Here is a 24,851-nt window from a genome sequence, read left to right on the forward strand (position 1 = left end):
AGACCTTATAGAAGTAGTAGTAGAGATAAATCTTAAAGAATTTATTAAATTATTATTAAATCTAATTTAATACTAAAAACTATTATTAAAAGCTAGGTATTTATAAGAGAGCTAGAATATTTTAAAGTTCTTTTAATATTATAAATATCTACCTAGCTTAATAACTATTTAATATAGAAGATTTTAGAATATTATAAACTAGTTTATTCTATAAGACTAAAGCTTATAGCGCTTAGTTAAAAGGAGAGTAAGCCTATTATTAGTTATTGTTATGGACTGGCCTAGCCCGAATCCTTCACATTTATTAATAATAAAGTAATGAGAAAAAGAATTATTTAAGAGTTATATAGCTTATATAGTTATTAAGACTTTAAAGTTATTACTAATTAGCTTAAAGAGATATATTATTAGTAATTAATAATTATAGATATATATATAGCTATTAGTGTATATAAGTAGTATTAAAAGTAGGCCGCGAAATATAAAACTAAGAAAGCACTTTATATATTCTTAAGTAAGCTAATAGAGAAATTATACTTTAGTTTATAGTATCTTTTAGTTAATTAAGGAAATAAAATTTTAATAGAAATATAATATAACTTAACTAAATAGGTAGAAGCTATTATAATAAGTATATATACTATAAAAACTATAATATATTTTTTTAAGTAGCTAATTAGCTAGTATAGTATTATAATAAGAGTTATAGTTAATAGAGAACCTAAGTTTAAAAAAGGTTTCCTTAAATTACTAGATAAATATAGTTACTAATAAACTATTATATTTAAGTATAACCTAAGAGTAAATAAGATAATTAAAGCTAGGCACTATAATATTATATTATCTATTAGTAAAATAATTAATATTAAGATAATAGTTTAAATTAATATATTAGATATTATACTATTAGTTAATAGAACTATATATAGGGCTTTATATAGCTATACTTTATACTACCTTTTATATAGATATAAACCTATATTACCTTTTAAAGTAGTTATACCTACTTAGTAATTAATTAACTAAAATAAGGTCTAAACCTAAGAAGAACTTTATAAAGTATACTTCTAAGTTTTTAGCTAACTTTTAGAAGATATTAGGAAAGCTTATACTAAAGTTAGAGAGTATAAAAAAAGGCTTATAGTATAAACTAATAAGGCGAACTAATTCTAACTTTAAAAGACACCTATTAAAGAAGACTTATTAGTACTTACTTATAATACTATTAGATATAATAATATATTATATAAAATAAAAGTAAAAATAAGATAGCTTAGTCCTTATAGGGTAGTAAGTTAGGATCTAAGAAGTTATACTTATTTATTAAAGACACTAAATAAAATTACTATTTAAGGTATATTTATATATAATTATATTAAAAGCTTTTAATAAGATAAGTCTAAATAGTAGATAATAGAAACTAATAAAATAGAACCTAAGCCTAATAGTAGGGAGGAAACTAATAGCTCTAATAATACTAGTAATTCTAAATATAATAAATACCTATTAAATAATAATAATCTAATTAATTAAGTTTTAATAAATAAGATAATATATTTTTATAAGTTTAAAACTAACCTTATACTTCTAAGTTTTAAATAAAGAAGACTTATTATTAAGGCACTAATAATTAACATAGTTAATAAGCGAGCGGCGTAGATAAGCGAGCGGCGCACCTCTACTATAAAACACTAACTATTATCTTTATATTATAATTACTTAATAATAACTTATAGAAAACACTTTTATAAAAGGCAATATAATTCTTACCTTATCTACTATTAAAAAATCACCTAAATTAAGTATCTATAAAGTAGTAAAGATCTATAACGTCCCTATAATAACTATCTAATACTAATATAATAGCTAAAACTTATAATATAATTATACCGCTAATTTAAAAAAGCTTACTAATTTAGAAAAGAGAGTTATAATAAAATATATTTTATAGTTAGATTTATAAAGCCTTCCCTTTTAGTATATAAATATAAAAGATATAGTAAACTAATTACTAGCTAAATATAATAATAAATATATTAAAGTGTGCTAAGTAAAAAACCTTATATAATAATAACTAAAACTTACTATATATTTTTAATAAAGATATAATTATTAAAAGGCTAAATATAAAAATCTAACTATTATTTATAGTTAGTTTATACTTTTAAAGAATATAATTATAAAATATAGTATTATAAAGTCTAATATTTATAACTTTAATAAGACTAGGTTTTTAATAAGCTTTATTATAATAAGAATAGTTATTATAAGCTCTAATTAGGTTAGAAAAGTAAAAGTAGTATAGTCTAATAATAGGGAATAGGTTACTATAATTTAGATAGTAAATTCCTAAGGCTTAATAATACCGCTATATATTATAGTAAAAGGCTAAAAACACTTTATACTTTAATATAAAGATAAACGCCTATTTTTAGATTAGTATATTAATATAAGCTTAAATAGCTAAATAATAAATAAAATTAGTATAAATTAGATTAAATATTTTAATAAATATATAAAAGATTAAAAAGAGGGTAGTTATTACCTCCTAATTCTAGATAGCTATAAAAGTTATTACTTAACTGCCTTTAAGCTTTTCTACTAAGAGAAGAATATTATTACCCTTTATATACCTGTATATTCTTCTTATATACTCTAGCTTTTAGATATTAGCTATTTTAGTTTACTAAAAAAGGCTTATAAGTAATAAATTAAAGATCTTATAAAGGCTAATATTATATATATTACTAAAAAAGACTTTTTCTCTATATTTTTTAATACTTTTAATAAGTCTATTATAAAAGAGAATATTTAGGGTGGTTTTTAAGGCACTAGAATTACCCCTTTTAATCCTAAAAAAGTTATTTCTATCTTAAAACTTAAATTTATAATACTAAGTCCTTTAAACTTATATCTAAAATTAGCTAGATCTTAGGTCTTTTAGACACTAAGTATAGTAAATAAAGTGGTTTTATAGTCTTTAATTCTAAAAAAATAAATTACTAATTACCTAAATAGCTCTTTAACTAAAAGTCTTAATACACTTAATAGTTTTAAGAAAAGTATAATAGCTATTATATATAAGGTTATATTTCTATATACTTAAATATAAGGCCTTAAAGCTATAAATAAGCTAATTAGTAAGCGCTAATAGGCTAAAAAAATAAAGCTATAAACTAAAAGATCTCTTTTTATATAAGATATAAGAGATTTAAAAGAGTAGATAGATATAGATAGTTAAGTAAAAGATAAAATATAAGCTTATAGTTATTATAAAGTAAGGGTTAAAACGTATAGTTAGTAATATAATATATATAGTTAGACTAGATATAATACGTGTACTTATATTATAGATATAGAAACTAGTAAGGAAGAGGATTTTAATTAGTTTTAGATGTTTTTTAATAGTATAGTTAAATTATTTATAATTAAAGGTTAAAGGGTTAGTAGAGGTGCGCCGCTCGCTTATCTACGCCGCTCACTTATCAACTATATTAGCTATTACTTAGTTTTATATCTTTTTATAGTTAATATAAATAATACCTATATTATATACCTATTCTAAGAGTATATATTAATCCTTAATGTATTTTTTAGTACTTATAGTAATTATCTTTAATACTTAAAAGGATAGGATTATAAGTAGTAAGTATATCTTAGTTATATAAATAGTCTATTTAGTTATAAAAGGGGTAATTATATACTTACTAATATAGCTTTAAAGACTAGTAATATTAAGATTATTAAGGCTTCTAATAAAGAGGAGGTCTTATTTAAGAAAACTACTTCTTTTATTTATTTTTAGCTATTTATAGAGTTAAAGTCTTCTAATATAGTAGTAATTATTAAGCGCTATTAAGATCTCTAGGAATAGATATTAGCTATAAATAAAGCTAAATAAAAAGCTAGTAGTAAGGAGGAGTAAGGTATAGATAATTATTATAATAAGGGTATTTATTAAGATAAATAGTTTAAACTAATTAATTATATATTATTAGAGAGTAATATAATTCTAGCTTTTATATTAATCTTTTATAGTTATATCTCCCTCTTTATAACTTTTACCTTAAAAGTTATAACTATTATTCCTAATACTATTTTATTTAGTTACTTATAAGTTATATAATTAGTAATTATAAATACTATATATCTAAATAAAAAAAGCTTTTATATAATTAATATAAGAGTTAAGTATACCTAAAATTAGACTATATAAATAACTATATTTAGCTAAAATATAAATATACTAATAATCTAAGTCTAAAATTCTACTAATAAGGCCTATAAGGATATTATCTTAAAAAGGTAGTGTCTTTTAGAAGGCTTTTATAGTATTAAGGTTATTATCTTTATATTAGACCTAAAGGTAGAGGGGAAAAAAGAAGAGATTAAGACTATTTCTACTAAGTAGGAAGATATTAAGGAGATTAAAAGCCTAATAGACTATTAGTAAAGTAAATAAAAAAAAGAAAATATTAAGTAATTAGTTTTAAAAAGACTTACCTATTAGAAGAATAATATATTTATATATTTAAGCTTCTAAGTGTTTTTTATATTAGTATTAGACCTTTAAAGTTAGAAAGATATCTAGAAGTTATTACTATATATAAGAAAATCTAAATAATTATAAGTATTAAGGAGAGAGTTAGTATAGAAATAATTACTAGCTATTATTATACCTTTATTACCTTAAAGAATAAAGTTATAAATAAAAGAAAGATATATTAATAAAGGGAAGAAGAAAAGAAAGAGGAACTTAAAGGTAGAAAAATAAATAAATAAATAAAAGGTATATTAATTAATAAAAGCCCTTAAATAACTTATAAATCTAATATATATATTACTATTTTCTATATATAGCTATAAATTCTATTTATACCCTATTAGGCTATTAAGATATAGAAGATATATATATTACTAGCTACTAGCTACTAGCTACTAGCTAATAGTAATTAAATAAGGCACCTTTATTTATTTACTTAAAGGCCCTCCTCTTCTTCCTCCTTCTTCCTCCTATATATATCTTTAATTTATAAGTACCTTTCCTTTATTACTATATATAATCTTAATATAACTTATAATCCTATTAATTAACCCTTAAAAGCCCTTTATTCTATATTATTTACCCCTTATTTTATCTACTACTATTACTAAGTACTCCCCTTCCTATCCTAAACTAATAGCTTCTTATTTAAAGAAATATAAGTATACTTAAAAATCTTAAAATAATACTACACTATACTAGACATATTTCTAGTTATAAGGAGGTAATAGGTATTATTACTTTCCTAATAAAGCTATTAATATTAAAGTAACTATTTTAGAGCTTTATAAAGAGTAACCTATACTTTTTATTCCTTAAACTAAATAGCCTCCTATTAATTAGATACCTACCTATATTAAGGACATTTTATACTATAAGTAATACCTAAACCTACTACTAATAGCGCCTTTTAAAAATAATATAGATAATAGAATATAAGCTTAAATATTCTATATCCTTAATATCTATAAGTTCTACTATATATTAATAAACTACTATTATAAAGAATATACTAATCTAATAGTTATACTATAAGGGATCATATATAGTATTAAATTATATAGGAAGGCTAGTAATTAAGTTTAGGTAAGCACTTTTAGATAGTCCTAATTTATTTCCCTTTTAGTACTACTAATTAAAGAATAAGAGTATACTAGGTGTTTATAATATTTAATTAAAGGTCTAGTATCTTTTAGTTTATTAACTCCCTTACTAATAGATATAAAGAATAAGCCTATATAGTAGGATACCTCTAGAGGATCCTCCTTTATAGTATAAGCCTACCTTATAATTTCTTACTACTAAGTCTCCCCTTAACTATATAAGAAGATAGTTAGAGTTATAATTTTATCTCTATTTATATAGTTATACTTATAATTAAGTACTATATTAAAGAAAATACTAAAAATCTCTTTATAAAATAAGATACTTTTAAAATTACTATTAATAGCTACTAGATTATAAATATAGTTTCTTATTATAACCTTATAATATTTAAGTTACTCTAAATTAATTAGAGTAGTATAATTAATAGCCCTAACTCCCTTATTAACTACTAGTATAATCTAATAATATCTATTTTATATTATATAGCTATTAATAAACTTAGATTACCTACTAGAAAAATAAATAGCTTATAGATTAGAAAACCTCTAATCTACCTTTTTAAATATAATACTATTATAAAAGTAAATAAAGTAAAGTTAGAAGAATCTATCTTAATAGCCCCCTTCCCTTTTAAGTATAATATAGCTAATAGTCTAAATACTAACTATATCTATTAATTATTTAATAATATACTATTTATAGTTATTTTAAAATAGTTACTATTAAAGACTTACCCTCTAATAACTAAGTTATAAACTAAATATCCTAATAACCTTCTTTAAGAACTAGGAGAGGATAGGTCTACCTATATTAATCTCCCTCCTACTAATTAATACTAGAATAATCACTTATTTAAGTTACTACTATATATACCTTCTAGAATTTGGGCCTTATAACTCCTACCCTTAGTCCTTAAAGTGGAAAAATAGGTTATATAATTAAGTAATCTATTATAAAATAGCACGCCCTTATCTTTAAAGTAAATTAAGCTTATAACTCTAGAACCCTTATATCTAAAAAGTGAAGGTCTTTTTAAGACTAGTATAAGTAACTTTATACCTATAAATAGAAAATAAGTTAGCTAATCCCCTAAACTAAATAGTCCTTTTAAGATACCTTTATTAAAATAAAAATCTAAAAGACTTTCTAGGAAGTCTAGTCTAGTAAATAAAATAAGGGAACTTATTATTACCCCCTTTACTTAATTAATTATAATTATAAACACTATATATAAGAAGTTTAATATTATACTTAAATAAAATTAAGTACTTTAAGAAGTCCTTTATAAGGTAAGATTACTAATCCCCTCTTATTTAGTTAAAGACCCTACTAATAATAAGATATATAGTATTTAGTCTAGTATAGTAGATTCTATATAAAAGAAGTAGATATTAGACTAGATTTTTAGTAGTTAAAGTGCTAATTAAGTTAATACTTTCTTAGAACTATCTAATAATATAAAGTAAGATAGTAGTATAAAAAAGGAGGCGTCTAATATACTATCTTTTTACTTATAGATTAGGAAGTTAACAGTCTTTAAGATCTCTAAGTTAGTAATTAAGAAGAGATATAATAAGGTATATAAAGAAAGATATAGTACTTTAAATATACTAGTACTTTAAGGTATAGAATTTATAAATATACTTAAAAATATAATTATTATATAGATAAAATATAAATCACTTTTAAGCACTATTTTACCTAGATTAGTATATAAAGTAGCTTAGTAAAGAATTACTTAATAGGTTATTATAGATATATAGTCTAAAATATAATAAGTATTATTTACTAAAGCTAATTTTTAAAAAAGAAAAAAGGTTAAGCTATTTAGTACTTATTATATAAAATAGTAAAAAGTATATAAAAATATAGTAAAGCTAATAATTATTAAAGAGGATAATAATAAAGTTTTAAAAGAAGCTATTAAGAGTATTAAGGTTAATTAAAGTAAAGGGTATCTATCTATAAGTTCTAAGCTAGTAGGTAATAAGGGTAAAGAAGGTATAAGAGACACCCTAATACCTTCTATTAAAGAGAAAATAGGCGTTAAGATAAAAGATACTATAAATAATAGAGAGTTTTAATTAAGAGCTAGGAGCTCTTTTCTTATTAGAATATTATAGATTTTAATTATAAATAACTTATAATTATAAGGTATACTAGACTAGATTTTTCTTATATATTTACTTACTTCTTTTCTTATTAGATATAATACTAGTTCTAGATTATATTAGGGAGGATTATAATACTAGATAATACACTTAATATATATATACTATATTACCCTTATATTATAACTATAAAAGCCTAATACCTTATAATAGGTAGTAAAGGAATAACTTTTTTTCTCTTAATATAATATATTTTTAAAATACTATAATTAATTAATTATAAAGCCCTATATTTATAGGTAAGAATTACCCTTTTAGGTATTCTCCTTTAACCTATAATAATAACTTATTATTAAAGCCCTTACTATAATATATAAAATATAAATTTAACCTATATAGAGTAACTTAACCTAAATTAACTTAATTTTTAAAGATTATAATTAATTACTTAAAGGCGCCTTTTATTATACTAATATGAAATATATAACCCTTATAAGAGTAATACCTTAATATTAGAGTATATAGAATATTTCTATAAGTTAGCGTATAGCTTTACTTAGTGTTTATATTCCTAGAATCACACTATAAAGATTTTATAACTTCTTTAAGAATAAGAAGATTATATAAGATATTATTAAGAAATATAATATTTATAATAAAATAAAGTTAGTATAATATATACCTTATAGTAAACTATAACTAATATTACTACCTAAAAGAGTATAATAAACTATTATTATAGACTTTATTATTAAACTACTAAAATCTAAAAAACTAATAATAAGAGTACTTTATAATAGTATCCTAGTTATTATTAATAAACTTATAAAATATACTTATTATATTCCTTATATAGAATCTAATAACACTAAAAACTTAGTATATATATTCTTTAAAAAAGTTATTACTTAATATAGATTATTAATAAAACTTATATTAAATTATAATATATTATTTATATTAAACTTCTAGAAATACTTTATAGAAATAATAAAAGTTAAATAAAGCTTATCTATAATATTCTATCTATAATTAGATAGTTAGACTAAAATTCTAAATTAAATACTAGAATAATATCTATAAAGCTATATTAACTACTAGTAAGATAATTAGGTAGAATAGCTACTACTTATATAATAGGCTTATAATAGCTCTAAAATCGATAATATAAAGATATTATTATTTAAAGTAAACTATAGATTTAATCCTATTATTAAAACATATATAATATAGAATATAAACGTACTAATAGTTATAATATATATAGTAATAATTATAGATATATAAAAACACTTATAATAAGAATAGATATTTTTATAAAACTATATAAAGTACTATATAGATAAAAAGAGATTACTAGTATAAATCCTAAAAGAGGGATATAAAGTCTATCTTATATATAAAAATATTAAAATAAAGCGACCTAATAATAAACTTAATTAGAAGAAAATTAGACTATTTTATATTAAATAAAAAATATTAAATATTAACTATAAACTATTATTACCTAATAGAATAAGAATCTATCCTATATTCTATATCTTACTACTTAAAAAAGCACTAAATAATTTTATAGTTACTATAAATATTATTATAGAAAATAATAATAAATATAAAATTAAGAGAATACTTAAAGTATAAGGAAATATTAAGAAACGCGAATATCTTATTAAATAAAAAAAATATCTAAACTCTAAAAACACCTAGGAACCTATAAGAAATCTTATAAGTTATTTAGACCTACTAAAGGGCTTTTACTAGCAGTTAGTAAGGGGCCTAACTTAGAAAGCTTACCTAGACTAAATTATAACTAATTAGGCTTATTAGAAACACCTAATACCTATAAATTATAAATAACCCACTATTTATAAGAGTTTAGGGTAAGAAGAATATTATCCTCCTTATCTAGCTCTTATATACCCTACTTAAATAGCTTCTAACTTTTATTCTTTACTAAATAATAAGTTTTATAAATCTATATTAAATAATTTACTACCTAAGATTATTAAAGTTATAGCTTAACTAAACACTCCTTTACCTTTTCCTTAGTGTTATCTAGTTTCTTCTACTATACTAGTAAGTGTAAAACTATAAAAACAAATTAGTAAGAAAGACTATAAAACTAAAAAAAGGATAAAACTTATAAGAGGATACTACTAATATACTATTATAAGAATAACTATAGTAGACACACTCCTTATAATAAGTTTTACTATTAGTAAAATAATACTTTAACTAATAGTTAAAATAATAAGTATATAATATCTTAGTGTCTTAACTATAAAGAGTAATAAAGGACTTTAAGACGTCTTATTTATTAGATTTTTAGGAATAAGGTTTTTTAATATAGCCTAATATAGTTAATAAGTGAGTAGCGTAGATAAGTAAGTAGTATACCTCTACTAACCCTTTAACCTTTAATTATAAATAATTTAACTATACTATTAAAAAACATCTAAAACTAATTATAATCCTCTTCCTTATTAGTTTCTATATCTATAATATAAGTATATATATTATATCTAGTCTAACTATATATATTATATTACTAACTATATATTTTAACCTTTATTTTATAATAACTATAAGCCTATATTTTATCCTTTACCTAACTATCTATATCTATCTACTATTTTAAATCTCTTATATTTTATATAAAAAAAGATTTTTTAGTTTATAATCTTATTTTTTTAGCCTATTAATACTTACTAATTAACTTATTTATAACTTTAAGGCCTTATACCTAAATATATAGAAATATAATCTTATATATAATAACTATTATACCTTTTTTAAAACTATTAAGTATATTAAGACTTTTAGTTAAAAAGCTATTTAGGTAATTAGTAATTTATTTTTTTAGAATTAAAGACTATAAAACCACTTTATTTATTATACTTAGTATCTAAAAGACCTAAAATCTAACTAATTTTAGATATAAGTTTAAAAGACTTAATATTATAAACTTAAGTTCTAAAATAAAAATAACCTTTTTAGGATTAAAAAGGGTAATTTTAGTACCTTAAAAACTATCTTAAATATATTCTTTTATAATAGACTTATAAAAAGTATTAAAAAATATAAAAAAGAAGTCTTTTTTAATAATATATATAATACTAGCTTTTATAAGATCCTTAATTTTATTACTTATAACCCTTTTTTAATAAACTAAAATAGTTAATATTTAAAAATTAGAGTATATAAGAAGAATATATAGATATAAAAAAGGTAATAATATTCTTCTTTTAATAGAAAAGCTTAAAGATAGTTAAATAGTGACTTTTATAGCTATTTAAAATTAGGAGATAATAACTACCCTCTTTTTAATCTTTTATATATTTTTTAAAATACTTAATCTAATTTATACTAATTTTATTTATTATTTAACTATTTAAGCTTATATTAATATACTAATTTAAAAGTAGATATTTATCTTTATATTAAAATATAAGGTATTCTTAGCCTTTTAGTATAATATATAATAGTATTATTAAGTCTTAGGAATTTACTATCTAAAATATAATAACTTATTCCCTATTATTAGACTATATTACTTTTACTTTTTTAACCTAATTAGAACTTATAATAACTATTATTATTATAATAAAGCCTATTAAAAACCTAGTCTTATTAAAGTTATAAATATTAGACTTTATAATACTATATTTTATAATTATATTCTTTAAATATATAAACTAACTATAAATAATAATTAGATTTTTATATTTTACCCTCTAATAATTATATCTTTATTAAAAATATATAATAAGCTCTAATTATTATTATATAAGGTTTTTTACTTAATATACTCTAATATATTTACTATTATACTTAGCTAGTAGTTAGTTTACTATATCTTCTATTTTTATATACTAAAAGAGAAGGCCTTATAAATCTAGCTAGAGAATATATTTTATTATAACTCTCTTTTCTAAATTAGTAAGTTTTTTTAAATTAGTAGTATAATTATATTATAAGTTTTACCTATTATATTAGTATTAGATAGTTATTATAAGGATATTATAGATCTTTACTATTTTATAAATACTTAATTTAGGTGATTTTTTAATAGATAAGGTAAGAATTATATTACCTTTTATAAAAGTGTTTTCTATAAGTTATTATTAAATAATTATAATATAAAGATAATAGTTAGTATTCTATAGTGGAGGTACACTACTCGCTTATCTGCGCTACTCACTTATTAACCACATTAATATATTATTAATATATAATAATAAAGGAAGGAAGTTCTATATACCTACTAAATAAACAGCTAGAATAGGATTAGTAGCTTTAAGGATAAAACTAATAAAGGAGGAGTATTATATTATAAATAATAGGAAGTAATATAAGGCGACTAGGGAAGCGGCCTAAAAGGACGACCTTATAGCGCCTATAGGCTCCTTAATCGGGCCTTATAGTTATATAACCTTACTAGATTACTAGAGTGAGTAAGCTAGTAAGTTATAAAGGGATTATAAGAGTAAGTAAGCTAGTAATCTAAGGAAAGTAATAGAGAGGTAAACTATTATATAAAGGAAGGACTATAACTAGTCTAGATAGTTTAGATCTCTATTAATTAATCTAAGTAATAGTTTCACTATTAAGAGTTCTACTCTTAATAAATACCTATAATACTACTTAAACGTGCTACCCTATAGCTTTAAGCCTAACTTACTCTCTAAGAAACAGACCTACTATGACTTAGTAAATAAGCTATTATTACACTTATATATATTCTAGTTTATAATATAAATCTAGTAGAATAGATAATTAGTAAGAAATTCTAATTAAAGAATTAGTTATAAAGGAACTAATCTAAAGAATATAATGAAAAGATATACTACTATATAATAAAAAGAAAGATTATAGTGAGTTTAGATAGTTTAAAACTCTACTAATTAATCTAAGTAATAGTTTTACTATTAAGAGTTCTACTTTTAATAAACACTTATAATATTACTTAATATACTACCTTATAACTTTAAGTCTAACTTACTCTCTAAGAAATAGACCTATTATAACTTAATAAATAAACTATTATTATTATATTTAACTTCTTCTAGTACCATGCCTTTTATAAGTACCTCTTATAGCTACTAGTACCTTCAACTAAGAAGATAGTAGATTAAAAACACCTGACTATTATAGTCCTAACCCTAGTAACTATACCTGTAAATTATTATAGAGCTCTTATAAGCTACCAACTATATTAGGTATAGACTCCTTATATATTTTAGCTCTTAAATATGGAAGGCAGCATGCGCCGGTGGGATTGTCGTACATGGACTAAATGGGGCCATGAAATTACAGCCTCCACTGTGCCGTGCTCCGCCATGTCACGTGGTAGGCCCTCTTACAATGATCGGGCATGTACGGAATACAGGAGCTAGCTATCAGTTTCATATTATTTGTGTAAATTGGCTCTCTATCAAACGTCTGCCGAGGCAATAATGTGTTATACTTATCTGTCTAAGCCGATGAAGTCCCCTTTAGACCAGCGCTCCTAATAGTCGAGGCCATCAGGACTCAGGTGCCTTCACAGAGGTGATCCACCGTCCACAGCGACTAACGTTAGCTATCGGCGGCATAATTAGCTATAGGGGTCGGGGGAATAGGTGCATTAAGTTAGTGAGCTAGCTAGCGATGCGTTAGTTAACGTTAGTACTAAGTAGTTTAGAGTTTATAACTGCTTCGCTAATAGTATTGCGCGCTAAGCTAAGACACGATAGTGCAACAAGAACGCTATACCAGTAAGCAATATTCCTTACCGACAGCAGACTGTTAGGTCCTCGATCCCTTCCACTTGCTCCTTATTCCCGTCACCTCGCAGCTCAATCGTCAGGCTCAGCCAATCTGTCAGGAACTTGCCCAGCCCAGCTCCGGCGACAATCGAAAGGATGATCGCACCATTAAAGCTCATAGCTAGCAACATGATAATATATGCTACACCACAGACAACAGCGTAGATGACGGCGCGAATCGCTTGCTGCACAGGCGAACCCCTTATAACAATCGTACTGCGCGAGCTGGGAATGATGGGTGCAGGTCGGAAAGATTGTCTAGCTCCTCTGCCATTGGCGATATCTTCGTCGTAGAGCTGTGCTGACGCGACCAGGACAGCGTTGCCGCGCTGCCTCATCTGAGCGAGAATCATACCGTCATATTTCTTGCCCATGACCCGGAGGGCCTCGAGCAGGACGACGAGAAGTGCCACCCCGATGCAGGAAGCAGCCATCATGCCGTTACTGGTGATATGCCATCCCGACGCTAGAAAGCAGGTATCTTTAACGTTCCAATTCCATAGCATCTACATAACAGATGTTAGCATTCGCGGGGATATGGTGAGCTTGGATTGTGGTATTTATACGTCCACCTTGCAGGCATTCATGCTAGCGGTGCCATGGTCCATCACGGTGGCGGTAGCTATAGAGCGCTCACGGGGAAGTAGTGTGGTGAACTCGAAGGAGAAAAGATGATGCTATAGCATAATGTTGGAAAATCACGACTAAGAGGTCATTGACGGCAACAGGCGAGGTGGCAGACGCACAGCGCCGAGACCGAAGGAAGCAGACAGAGCGCGGACGATGCACAGCCACCACCCCACAGCGCTGCACCTTAAACTCCAATGTTAACGTTAGTTACTGTTTCGAGCCCACCCTTTCGACCTGCTTCGGCTGACTAGCTCTGGCGGTTCCTCCAAGCAGATTTAGCTTTTTTCAACTGATGGAGAAAATAGGTCCACCTTGTACGTCTTTATTCTTCTCAAACTTGCTCGTCTTCCAGATTGCAACGTGCACCAGGTCCTTGATATGGCTTCATGCCGCCACCTGGTGGCTCCTGCGCAGCGGCCACGTTGTTTCGTTCCCGCGTGTTATAATGTCGTTGAGGCCTCGAGTTGAAGTTTCTTCTTCATCCCATAGACATCCAGCTCTATGCGCCAGTCCATAGCCACTCCTCGCTTTTTCCCATATTCCTCCCTTCCGCCCATCTCTCTACGATGGCCCTTCAAGCGTCACAGCTCCCCAGCCTTGAACGGCGACAAGGCCACCAGTCGTCCAACCTAAGTGAAGGGACTTTGATCGAGTACTGGGGTTACGCGGTGCGCGTTTGGCCTTGCACAAATGATGCGGGTACCTGTGGTAGGTCGCACTAGGTCTGGCCCATCATCTCGCCTTGTCCTAACCCAGACCGTGCCTAGAATATCTCGAGGAGATCTACGTGGGTCATCAGCGGGGCATCCTCTATGTCGGTGTGATGACAGCAACTATTTTTGGCCTGGTTCTGATGTATGCCGTGGGATGGCATTTCTGCGCACCACGGCGCGCATTTGAGATTCCAGTCAAGAGCACTGCATCGGACAGCGGCATGCGAAAGCTCGCAAACGCCATCGCCTCGACGGGCAGATATTACTTGCTTCCAGACAGTTGGCGCATCATTTTCGGAAGGACCTCACGCCTTCAAGTTCTCGTCCTCGGTATCCTGTTTGCATATATCTGCATCTTCTCGTTCGTTGGCATCGGGTACAAGGATTGGACGACGCCCCCTTCCAAAACCTACCAGGCGGGTTATCCGGGTCTAACGCAGAGGAGAAGCTGGTTGGGGCCATGGTCTGATAGAATTGGCACGTTTGCTTTCGCATTGACTCCTTTCTCCGTCCTGCTTTCAAGCAGAGAGTCAATTCTCTCTCTCCTGACTGGCATCCCCTACCAGAGCTTTAACTTCCTTCATCGTTGGCTGGGCTGGATCATCTTGATCCAGGCAATTGCTCACACTTTGGGTTGGACCATCATTGAAGGTTCGATTGCCACTATCGCATAGGCGCTTCAAAGCCAGCTGACCCTTGCTTCAGTTGTCTTCTACCAGCCGCAGCCTGTAGTGGCTACTACGTGGATTGAACAGCTCTATATGGTGTGGGGCTGCGTTGCGATCCTCTTGATCTGTATTATGGCTATCCTCGCAAGTCCTTGGGGGATTAGGGCCACTGGCTATGAGTTCTTCCGAAAGGCTCACTATATCCTAGCGATGTTCTACCTCGGCGCTTGCTGGGGTCACTGGCACCCGCTAAAGTCATTCATCATCCCAGGTCTTTGCATCTGGTTTGTTGATCGTGGTGCTCGGCTGATTCGATCTTTCCTGATCCACTATTCTTACCTGCCAGATGGTTCAATGGGATTTCAAACAGCAAGTGCGGAGATGTCTCTGTTTCGCGATGAGAGCGGCGATGTGGTTCGGCTAGACTACCAGTACGCTCATAATGCTTGGAAACCTGGCCAGCACTTCTATCTGTGCTTCGCAAATGCGAGCATCTGGCAGTCGCATCCCTTCACCCCATTAAGTCTCCCTCTAGAGAAAGATGGTGTCGTACAGCACTCTTATATCTTTAGGGCGAAGAAGGGAGAGTCAGCTAAGATTGCGAAGATGGCCGCAGCACTGGCAGAAGTCGGAGCACCTCTAACAACACCAGTGGTCATGCAGGGCCCTTATGGAGAGGACCACACTCAGACGCTTTCGCCAGACGTTAATGTGCTGTGTGTTGCAGGAGGCACTGGCATTAGCTATATTCTTCCGACTCTCCTATGGCTAGCTAGCCAGCCACCAAACCCTAACCGCCACATCGCTCTGGTCTGGTCAGTGCGAAGACTTCAGGATGTCGAATGGGTGCGCCAGGAGCTGGGCATCCTCTCACACGCGAAGCAGCACAATATTAGCATCACTGTGCACGTTACGCGGGAGGTGCGCAGCGAGTCCGTCTCAGCAACTGCAGCTGAGAAGTCTGTGGATATTGCAGCATCGTCAGCGTCATCAAGTAGTGGTGTTGATAGCGTGCTGAACGTTGCAAAGAGGGAACATCCTGACCTTTCTGTGATTGTGCCGACCTTCGTGGGAGACACCATTAGCGGAAGGACGATGATCTTTGCTAGCGGTCCTGGTGGTATGATCAGTGATCTGAGACGCTTCGTGGCCGCCGCAAATAGCGGTGCGCGGGTCTGGAAGGGTGACGCATCAGCTGACGTCCAGCTTGTATGTGATAATAGGCTAGAGTGGTAAGCAAGTGTAATGTAGAGAGCCTAAGAACTTGCGGTTCAGGTTTGGGTATAAAAAAACCTGTATATCTATCCCGCTCAGATGTCCGCTAGTAGCGATTAGTTTATAAGTAGATTTAGTATGATATACAGATTATTGCCATGAGATAGTATAGTTTCCTTGTCTTAACTAAATTGGTCGAGGACACCAGCTCGCGCTGCGATGCCACGATTTCTTGCCCTCAACGTGGCCCTCCTGCTCCACCGTATGCATATGGAGTTGCCATATGGATCTGCAAGATCATATGTGCACTAACTTAGTCTTCGAAGGATTCTTTGTCCGTAACTAGTAGGGGAGGAGGACTGCAACCAGCATCCCCTATTCTTATGATGCTGTTGCTCTGATCCGCCGGACCACACCAGTACACGTACCCCGTACTGGTACTTGAGAGCTTCGGTGTTCTGACATGGTATCGGCGCACACCGCAACACTTTAGTTGGGGCCCTTATCACTGGCCATGGGGCAGGATCGATCCTTTCACTTCGAGTTAGTCGGTGCCTTTTGCGGTGCGGCTGTCAAGCAGGGGTGACAGTGCAGGACACGTCCCCAGGTTTCAGCCCACAAAAGGCGTTGTTTACTGGCAACGTTGGTATGTGTTTTTCCGGCTTTTGTGGGTGCACCCCATAAGAGTGTGTCCCCACGAGTGTGCCTGCCTAGAGCTAGCTTTCTTCTTCAATCAACAGTCTCTTAGATGACTAATAAACTGCTCTGCGTGACAGCGGCTTTTCCACATAACCCCTAACTAGGTAGTGCCCTCGAGTTGCCACTACAGTGAAGGTCTGTCTTTTTAAACTATCTCTTTGTGCGGGACACACTTATGAGCGGCCAGCGTGAAAACCCCTATTCTTGAATGATCAAATCTGAACAATGTCCTCATTTGCGCCTTTCCAACTGCCATGCCCCAAAGCCGATGCGTGATTACTTACGAAGCAATGCTGTGGATATGTTCCCCCGAAAGACCGAGCCACCTAGGCCAGCTAGCATGCCCCGTTGTCTTGGACGGACGAACCTGCGCAATTTATCTGGCCGATGCCGTGCAATAATGCGGCCGTTGCAAGCTCGGTATATCCCCCGCAGACAAAAGGCATATTGGCCAAACTCTTGGCAGCCTATCATAGTCGAGCTTATACGTAGTAGCACTCACGTAATTCTCCCGGCTGTATTGCCAGTATACTGAGTAGCTCTGCGGATTGTCGGGCTAACGGCCACCCCGCAATGGAGAGACGTAGCAACTATGTAGTAAATGCGCCTCAGAGAGTTCGTTTGGATCCGCCCCGCCTCCGCTTCCACGGCTATTATTGGCGGATGTGAAAATAAAACCCCATTCCCCCGGACTTGCGTAATGGGAAGAGAAGTATCAATACACCATTACCTCTGTAGTCATGGGTATCATCGAAGCCATATTGGATCGCGCCTCCGTCAAGTCAGTTCTGACCTTTGCCATTGGCGCCCTTGTCGTCCGACACATCGTCCTTCGTTGGCACGAACGCAATCGTATCCGTCGGCTTGGCGAGCGAGGCAAGAGCCTTGAGACCTTGGTACCGTGGGGTATGTTGCGTCCGCGCATGCTCGAGCCGAGCGTTGCTAATGGGGGTGTATACAGGACTCGACTTTATTTATTCAGCTGTTACGGCTACTGCCAATCATAAGAATCTCGAATGGTGGCATGACATGTTCAGTAAAGCTGGCCGTTGGACGCTTGAGACTCGCGCGGTCAATCAGCGTCTGATTATGACTGCGGACCCTGAAAACATAAAAGCCATTCTAGCAACACAGTTTTCCGATTTTGGCAAGGGAGAGCCATTTCACAGAGATTGGCAGGACTTTTTGGGCGACAGCATCTTCACGACAGATGGCATGATGTGGCAAAATAGTCGCCAGCTGATCCGGCCTCAATTCACACGTGATCGAGTGAGCGACCTTGAATGCTTCGAGCAGCATATGGGAACGCTTTTTCGCACCATCGCTAATGGCGGACCGCTCGATGGCGCAAACCAGGCCGTGAGCTCCAGTGCCAACGGCAAGGTGCTTGACATTGCGGACCTTTTCTTTCGCTATACACTCGACGTGGCCACCGAGTTCCTGCTTGGTGGCGATGTTCAATCTTTGACCACTGTTGACCAGGAATTTGCGAAAGCTTTCAACGACGTACAGCGGCTCCAGAATATTCTCGCGCGTTCTGGTGATTTGCGCCCGTGGATCCCCAAAGCCAGTTTCTGGAACGGTCTGACTGTCATGAACGAGTTTGTGAATCACTTTGTTGATATGGCTCTACGCCTGAAGCCCGAGCAACTCCAGAATAGCAAGTCGAGCAAGCAGTACACATTCCTCCACGCCGTGGTGGGGACTACCCGTGATCGCAAAGTCTTGCGAGACCAAATTGTTGCCGTTCTTCTCGCTGGCCGCGATACCACTGCCAGCACGTTATCTTGGGCCATGTATGAGCTGGCGCGACATCCAGAGTGTGTTGCGAAGCTGCGTCGCGAAATCCTCGAGACAGTCGGTGCCGACAGCCTTCCGACCTACGACCACCTCAAAAATATGCCTTACCTCAAAGCCGTCATTAATGAAACTCTTCGTCTCTACCCCGTTGTGCCATTCAACGTGCGTCTCGCGCTCAAGGATACGACGCTGCCACGCGGTGGCGGCGCCGACGGCACCGAGCCGTTGGCAGTGCTCAAGGACACTCCCATCACTTACTCGACACTGGTTATGCAACGCCGGCCGGATCTGTACCCGGCGCCCTCGGCAGAGTTTGCACACTCGGACATGTTCAGCCCAGAGCGCTGGGAACGTTGGCACCCCCGGCCGCACGAGTACATTCCGTTCAACGCTGGCCCGCGCATCTGTATTGGCCAGCAGTTCGCGCTAACCGAGATGAGCTATGTGCTTGTCCGGCTGTTTCAGCGCTTCGACTTGGTGGAGAGCCACATGGGACCTATTGATGGTGGCAAGCCTGTTCTCAAGGCTGAGATTGTGTTGTCGCCGGGCCAGGGCGTACATTTGTCCTTTCACGAGGCGGTTAAATCTTAACAAGATACACTTGCACAAACATACTTGAACAAATACGTTTGGCAGGGATGCTTGACCGATACGCTCGAACAGGTGCACTTCAATAGATGCGCTTGAAGAGCAGCTCAACCAGGTATCAAACAGAAAAACGCGGCTAATGTTTTGTATACCTCTATAATAGTCCGTGCTTATGCTTACAGTAGCCTCACAAGCTCTCCGTGGGGCGACCTCCACTATAACTGCGAAGCTTCTCTAGTTTCGCAACCATACCGCTGTCAAAGGGAGTGATTTTACCAGAACCGTTAATCAATCTCTTCTTGCTGGCTACAGGTCATATCATCACGAAAGTGTAAAAACATCGTGCTCCATGTGTGCTTCCAGCTCAGGGCTCAGATAATCATCCCACCTTGGCTCTTCCGCCCAGCCATCACTACTTGGCGACGCAACTTTCCAATTCAAACGGCAAATCGGGCCCCTATCTTTAGTCGGTATTATTTCCATTTCGGCAAGGCTTCAGGTCAGGACATAAAGCAGAAATACGACGAGATATAGGGAGGAATTAATATTTATAAAAAACTGTGCCGCTTATTAACGTGTCTACTAGAGCATGGGGAGGGTATCGTTTCTTTACGTGACTAATATCCGAATGCTAAGCTGGATTCCTCCTCTAGCCACACACCCGTTGACAGAAAATTCAACCATCCTCGCAAGTCTCTTTCAAAACGGGCTGCAACACTTCTAACATACTCACTTAAGCCAAACTGCCATGTCAGGTCGATGCACATGTCTCCGCCTTTGGCAGTGATGATGCTGATTGTAAACAACGGCCTTCCTACCTCTGCACAGATGGAAAAGATGGCATGTGTTATGGACCACATCTTTGAGGGTTCAGGTTTGGCTCGTGAGTTATCGGGTGGCAGCCCATCTATAATCCCGAGATTGGTTACCATCCAGGACTCATTCCGAGGCTTCCCGAGGGACTTGGCTTTTCGTTTTCTCCAATCACCGCCAAACTTGACCAACGACATGATATCATTCTTCAACCCAAGACTGAGTTTGGCTTCAATGTCGGCTCGCACTGTCTTGGCTGCCGCCCAGACCATATTCTCCAAGTGCTGTATGCCGTTGTCCTGAAGGGGTTTGGCCATTTTTGCAAGCTGCTCCACTTCATACTCTGTCCATTTATGCCCCAAAACAGTAACTATATTAGCTACCGTATTTTGCGGATTCATCTCAACATGCGACATTGAAATTGGTTGATCTGGCATGAAACGACGAAGATCCATGGCCGTTGTGCTGGTAAAAGATGCCCGCCCGTCCTCGGACAGTGTTTCCCAATACAGTGAAGCAAAAGCGATTCCATGAATGAGAGCGGTGATTGTAGTTTGATGGTCTCTGCAGACTTCAACTATTCTCCTCGCCTTCATAGCGCAAAGGCGGATGGTTCTCCTCTCTGTCTGGACAGGCGCAGCCTTAAACGGCCCCCATAAAGTCTGAGTATGTGTCGGCTTCGATATCAACCATTTGGGACCGAGTTCATTCCATATTGTAGACAGCGTGTAGCGCAGGGTTCGAGTCATCTGGCCCATATGTTCCATTGGGGGAGGGAATGCTTTGCCGTCGTCTCTCAAAGTGAGAATATACCCTGACAAGTTCGGGATGTCAACCGGGCTGTTCAAACATGACAAAAGGGTTTGGTGAATGATTTTCGCCCCAGTTCCGTCATGCATGGTATGCCTCCAAGTATAGACAACGTCTACAAAAGTAGAACTTGGTGGCCGCATAACGACCAGCCTCCAGCCAGGGTTGGTGGCAGGGTCCATAAATTTCTTATCCAGTTGTTCAGACAGAATTTGATCTGCCACTATTGGGTATTCATCTGGTGCTTTCATGACACGCCATTGGATCATGTCGTCTAGGTTTAGCCTTTCAAGTCGTACAAAGGCTGGCTTCTGCACCCCTTGTTCCAAAAGGCCAACCTGGAGCAAAGGATGATGAAGCACTACCTGTGCAACGGCATGAATAAAAATGTCCTTGAACGACTCAAAGTCCAAGCCTTGACCAGGAAGTACGTATCGACAGGTAACCGCAGTACCACGATAGTGATCTATTGATATACCTGCTTCCAAGTACTCCTCGCTACAGCAATCAGTATGTTGTGCAAGCCTCTACACAAGGTTGTTGTACTTACAAGGCCCCTAATGTCCTGATCGTAGTACATGATGGTGGCTGCGGCATTTTCGCGTGAAGAATATGTAAAATCGGAAGAAGAACCTTTCGTTCAAATAGTCAATACTAGTTACTGTATAATACAATGGGCAATTATTATATCAGGTCCTGTTGGCATGAGTGCACCGTATTTATTCTCAAAAGCTTCGGACGCGAGGCAGCCGAACGGTCCCGCTTCTAACCCCAAAACCTTGGACACCAGGCAGCCCGAGGGTCCGGCTTCTACAGTGCCTCCAGGTAATACCGAGCGCTAATGTATGGCGATTTGGTGGCAGTTTGCTCGGAATTACCTTCAACCCACTGTCACCCCGAAACCTTGGACGCTAGGCAGCCCGAGGGTCCCGTTCCAGGCAATGGCGCGCAAAACACTCCACTGGGCTGTCAAAGCGGTCGACAGAAGTGTGTTGGCAGCAGGCCTGTCTCGTGACAATTTCAGAAGCATTTGCTAGGATGTGGTTAATTTTATCTCACTCTATTGCGTCCATTAAGGCGTGTAAGTGTTCATCGGAAAGAGCGCACAACAGCGTCGATTTTAAGCACTGTAGAACGGTGCCCTTTTCGCTACCAGGCTTAACTAGTGATTATATCAGAGCAGTTTGGCATGGTGGTGGCGGGGGCGGCGCGAGATGATACGGGCCAGCGGAAGGACGCAATCTACGGGTCATTCATATAGTACGTTTGGAAACAAGTAATGCCGACGTATTCACTGCGCCGGTGACTACCTGGGCGATTTCTAGCAGCACCGCCGCTACCGGCCTCGGGTCAGTTGGCATCGCCTGCGAAAATAAGAGTTGGCGGTTGGAAATCCGACAGCCAGCGGGTCGGAACTTGCAGCCGACGGAGGGGGCGAGCGGACCTCCCACATGTTGCACAACACGTCGTAATATTTGTCTTTGATTGTCTGACAACGTACCTCGAGTACATGTACATGGATACAGAGACTGGCGAATAGCAGTATGCCAAACGGACACGGACGTACGCGGCAAGGGTGAGGCTGGCTAGCGACTGCGACAAGCCACCGCAAACCTCGAGTACGGCTGCAACGACGTAGTCGGTCACCATCACCCGATGAGTGGGCAGCTGGAAGTTTGAGCCTTGTATCAATCTAGAATAACATCATGATTATGTACTGAAATATCCCCTGGGTATAGAATCGCCTCGACCAGCCCGACGCTGTGAATGCACGCTGATGACCCCACGTATATGAAAGAAAATATCCTAAAAGAGCTCAACAGAAAAGTGAAAGGGAACTCTGATCATCAGCGAATGGGCTCCAAAAGTGAAGCCATTCCGTAAACACACACAAAGACACACACACACACACCATCGTATCCTCAAGCCGCCACTTCGCGCGGCTTCCTCTCGAGCCGCAGCGTCGGCACCTCGTCCATGCCGCGCAGCGCCCGCGCGGCCCTGCCCTCCCGCAGCACGGCCCAGTGCGCCTGCAGCGTCTCCTCGCGGACGACGAGGTCAAAGCCGGCGAGGAAGCAAAACGAAATCTCGAGGCGCGCCAGCTCCGTCTCGCTGACGCCGCCGACGCGCGCAAACTTGCCGTGCGGGTACGACAGGTCCTCGAGCGCCTTCATGGCCACGCGCAGGCCCGCGAGCACCAGCCGGTGCGCGTTGCGCCGCGTCACGGGGATGGCGCGCTCCTCGACGGCGAGCCGGTGGATGTACAGCGACGCGGCCAGGTACACGGCCGCGCTCATCGGGCAGAACTGGTGCAGCCGCAGGAGGTACTGGTGGATGCTGATGGGTGGCTCGTTCTTGCTGTAGAACTTGCGCGTGATGGCGCCGTGCTGCAGGTTGATGGGCTGCGCGTCGGAGCCGACGATGATGTACGGTGTCGGCGACGGCGCCGATGATGTGTCTGTGGTGGCTGCCGGTGGCGAGGGCCGCCGTGCCGCCTGTGGCTTCAGCGTCACACCGTCAATCTCGTCCGTGTCCGGCTCGTCCGGCGCCGCGCCGCCGGCTTGGCTGGCCAGACGCGCCGAGATGGCTGCGCTGTACGCCTGTAGCTTCGTCTTGCTGCCGCCGGCGTGGTCTGGCGCCTCGTCGCTCGCCGGCCGCTTCCCCGTCACGGGGGGTGTCGCTGTGCTGCTGGGCTTTTGCTGCTGCTGCTGCTGCTGCTGCCGCAGCCGCGCCAGGTTCTTTTCCGAGTGCGACCGCACAATGCTCTCCTTTTCGGCCTGCAGACCGCTCATCTGCGGGTCGGTGGGCATGCGCGGGGGCGGCGTGGGCGGGATGTCGCCCGTCATGTGCACGAGCAGCTCGACGCTCGCGCTCAGCAACCGCAGCGCCTCGGCGGCCGGCAGCTTGAACAGGTCCTGCGGCGCGTCGTCGGCGGCGGTGGCGGCATCGTCGACGGCGACGGCGAGGGATGGGTCGGAGGAGGGTACGGGCGGTGGCGGCGGCTCGTGGATGCTCGCGCTGCTGGCGGCTGATGTGTCGGTGGCCGCCGCCGAGTCCTGTGGTGCGTCCATCGTTGGGTTGCTCGACGTAGCACGGCCCAGCCGTCGCGCAGAGGTCCTAGATCAAAGACGCTCTATCGCTGTTTCGGAGTCGTCTAGTAATGCGCGGGAAAGAAGGCTGTGGGATGGAAGTCGTGTCTATGTCGTTGGGGTCGTCTTAGGCCGGGCGCATCTGGGGCGCGTCGCGTTGAGAAGAAGAGTCGTGTACGTTTCTGTTCATCATCTCATCGGGCAGCGTGGCATGAAAAGCACGATATGAAGTGGCCGCCCGTTCAACCAATACAAGCG

General features: G+C 36.0%; 4 protein-coding genes across 5 annotated transcripts; 2 read left to right on the forward strand and 2 right to left on the reverse strand.

The window, feature by feature from the left end:
• Positions 1-13,400: 13,400 nt before the first annotated feature.
• On the reverse strand, positions 13,401-14,176 carry LMH87_008340 (uncharacterized protein; the record flags this gene model as incomplete). The annotated part of the gene is made up of 3 exons (XM_056197252.1): positions 13,401-13,404; positions 13,536-14,074; positions 14,135-14,176. 3 exons carry the CDS (start codon positions 14,174-14,176, stop codon positions 13,401-13,403), a joined length of 585 nt encoding a protein of 194 aa, XP_056057437.1.
• Positions 14,177-14,764: 588 nt separating this feature from the next.
• On the forward strand, positions 14,765-16,222 carry LMH87_008341 (uncharacterized protein; the record flags this gene model as incomplete). The annotated part of the gene is made up of 4 exons (XM_056197263.1): positions 14,765-14,906; positions 14,966-15,562; positions 15,617-16,010; positions 16,186-16,222. The coding sequence occupies 4 exons, from the start codon at positions 14,765-14,767 to the stop codon at positions 16,220-16,222; spliced, it is 1,170 nt and encodes a 389-aa protein (XP_056057438.1).
• A 2,011-nt stretch (positions 16,223-18,233) lies between these two features.
• Positions 18,234-19,884, forward strand: LMH87_008342 (uncharacterized protein; the record flags this gene model as incomplete). The annotated part of the gene is made up of 2 exons (XM_056197277.1): positions 18,234-18,399; positions 18,455-19,884. 2 exons carry the CDS (start codon positions 18,234-18,236, stop codon positions 19,882-19,884), a joined length of 1,596 nt encoding a protein of 531 aa, XP_056057439.1.
• Positions 19,885-23,426: 3,542 nt separating this feature from the next.
• On the reverse strand, positions 23,427-24,575 carry LMH87_008343 (uncharacterized protein; the record flags this gene model as incomplete). Of its 2 annotated transcripts, XM_056197291.1 has the most annotated exons (2): positions 24,014-24,026; positions 24,103-24,575. In XM_056197291.1, the coding sequence occupies 2 exons, from the start codon at positions 24,573-24,575 to the stop codon at positions 24,014-24,016; spliced, it is 486 nt and encodes a 161-aa protein (XP_056057441.1). The 2 variants fall into 2 exon arrangements, with proteins under 2 accessions (XP_056057440.1, XP_056057441.1); XM_056197292.1 differs by having other exon boundaries at positions 23,427-24,575.
• Between the last annotated feature and the right edge of the window lie 276 nt (positions 24,576-24,851).

Source organism: Akanthomyces muscarius (genome assembly GCF_028009165.1).
Source record: "Akanthomyces muscarius strain Ve6 chromosome Unknown contig_16, whole genome shotgun sequence".
In the NCBI taxonomy this organism is placed as follows: Eukaryota; Fungi; Ascomycota; class Sordariomycetes; order Hypocreales; family Cordycipitaceae; genus Akanthomyces; species Akanthomyces muscarius.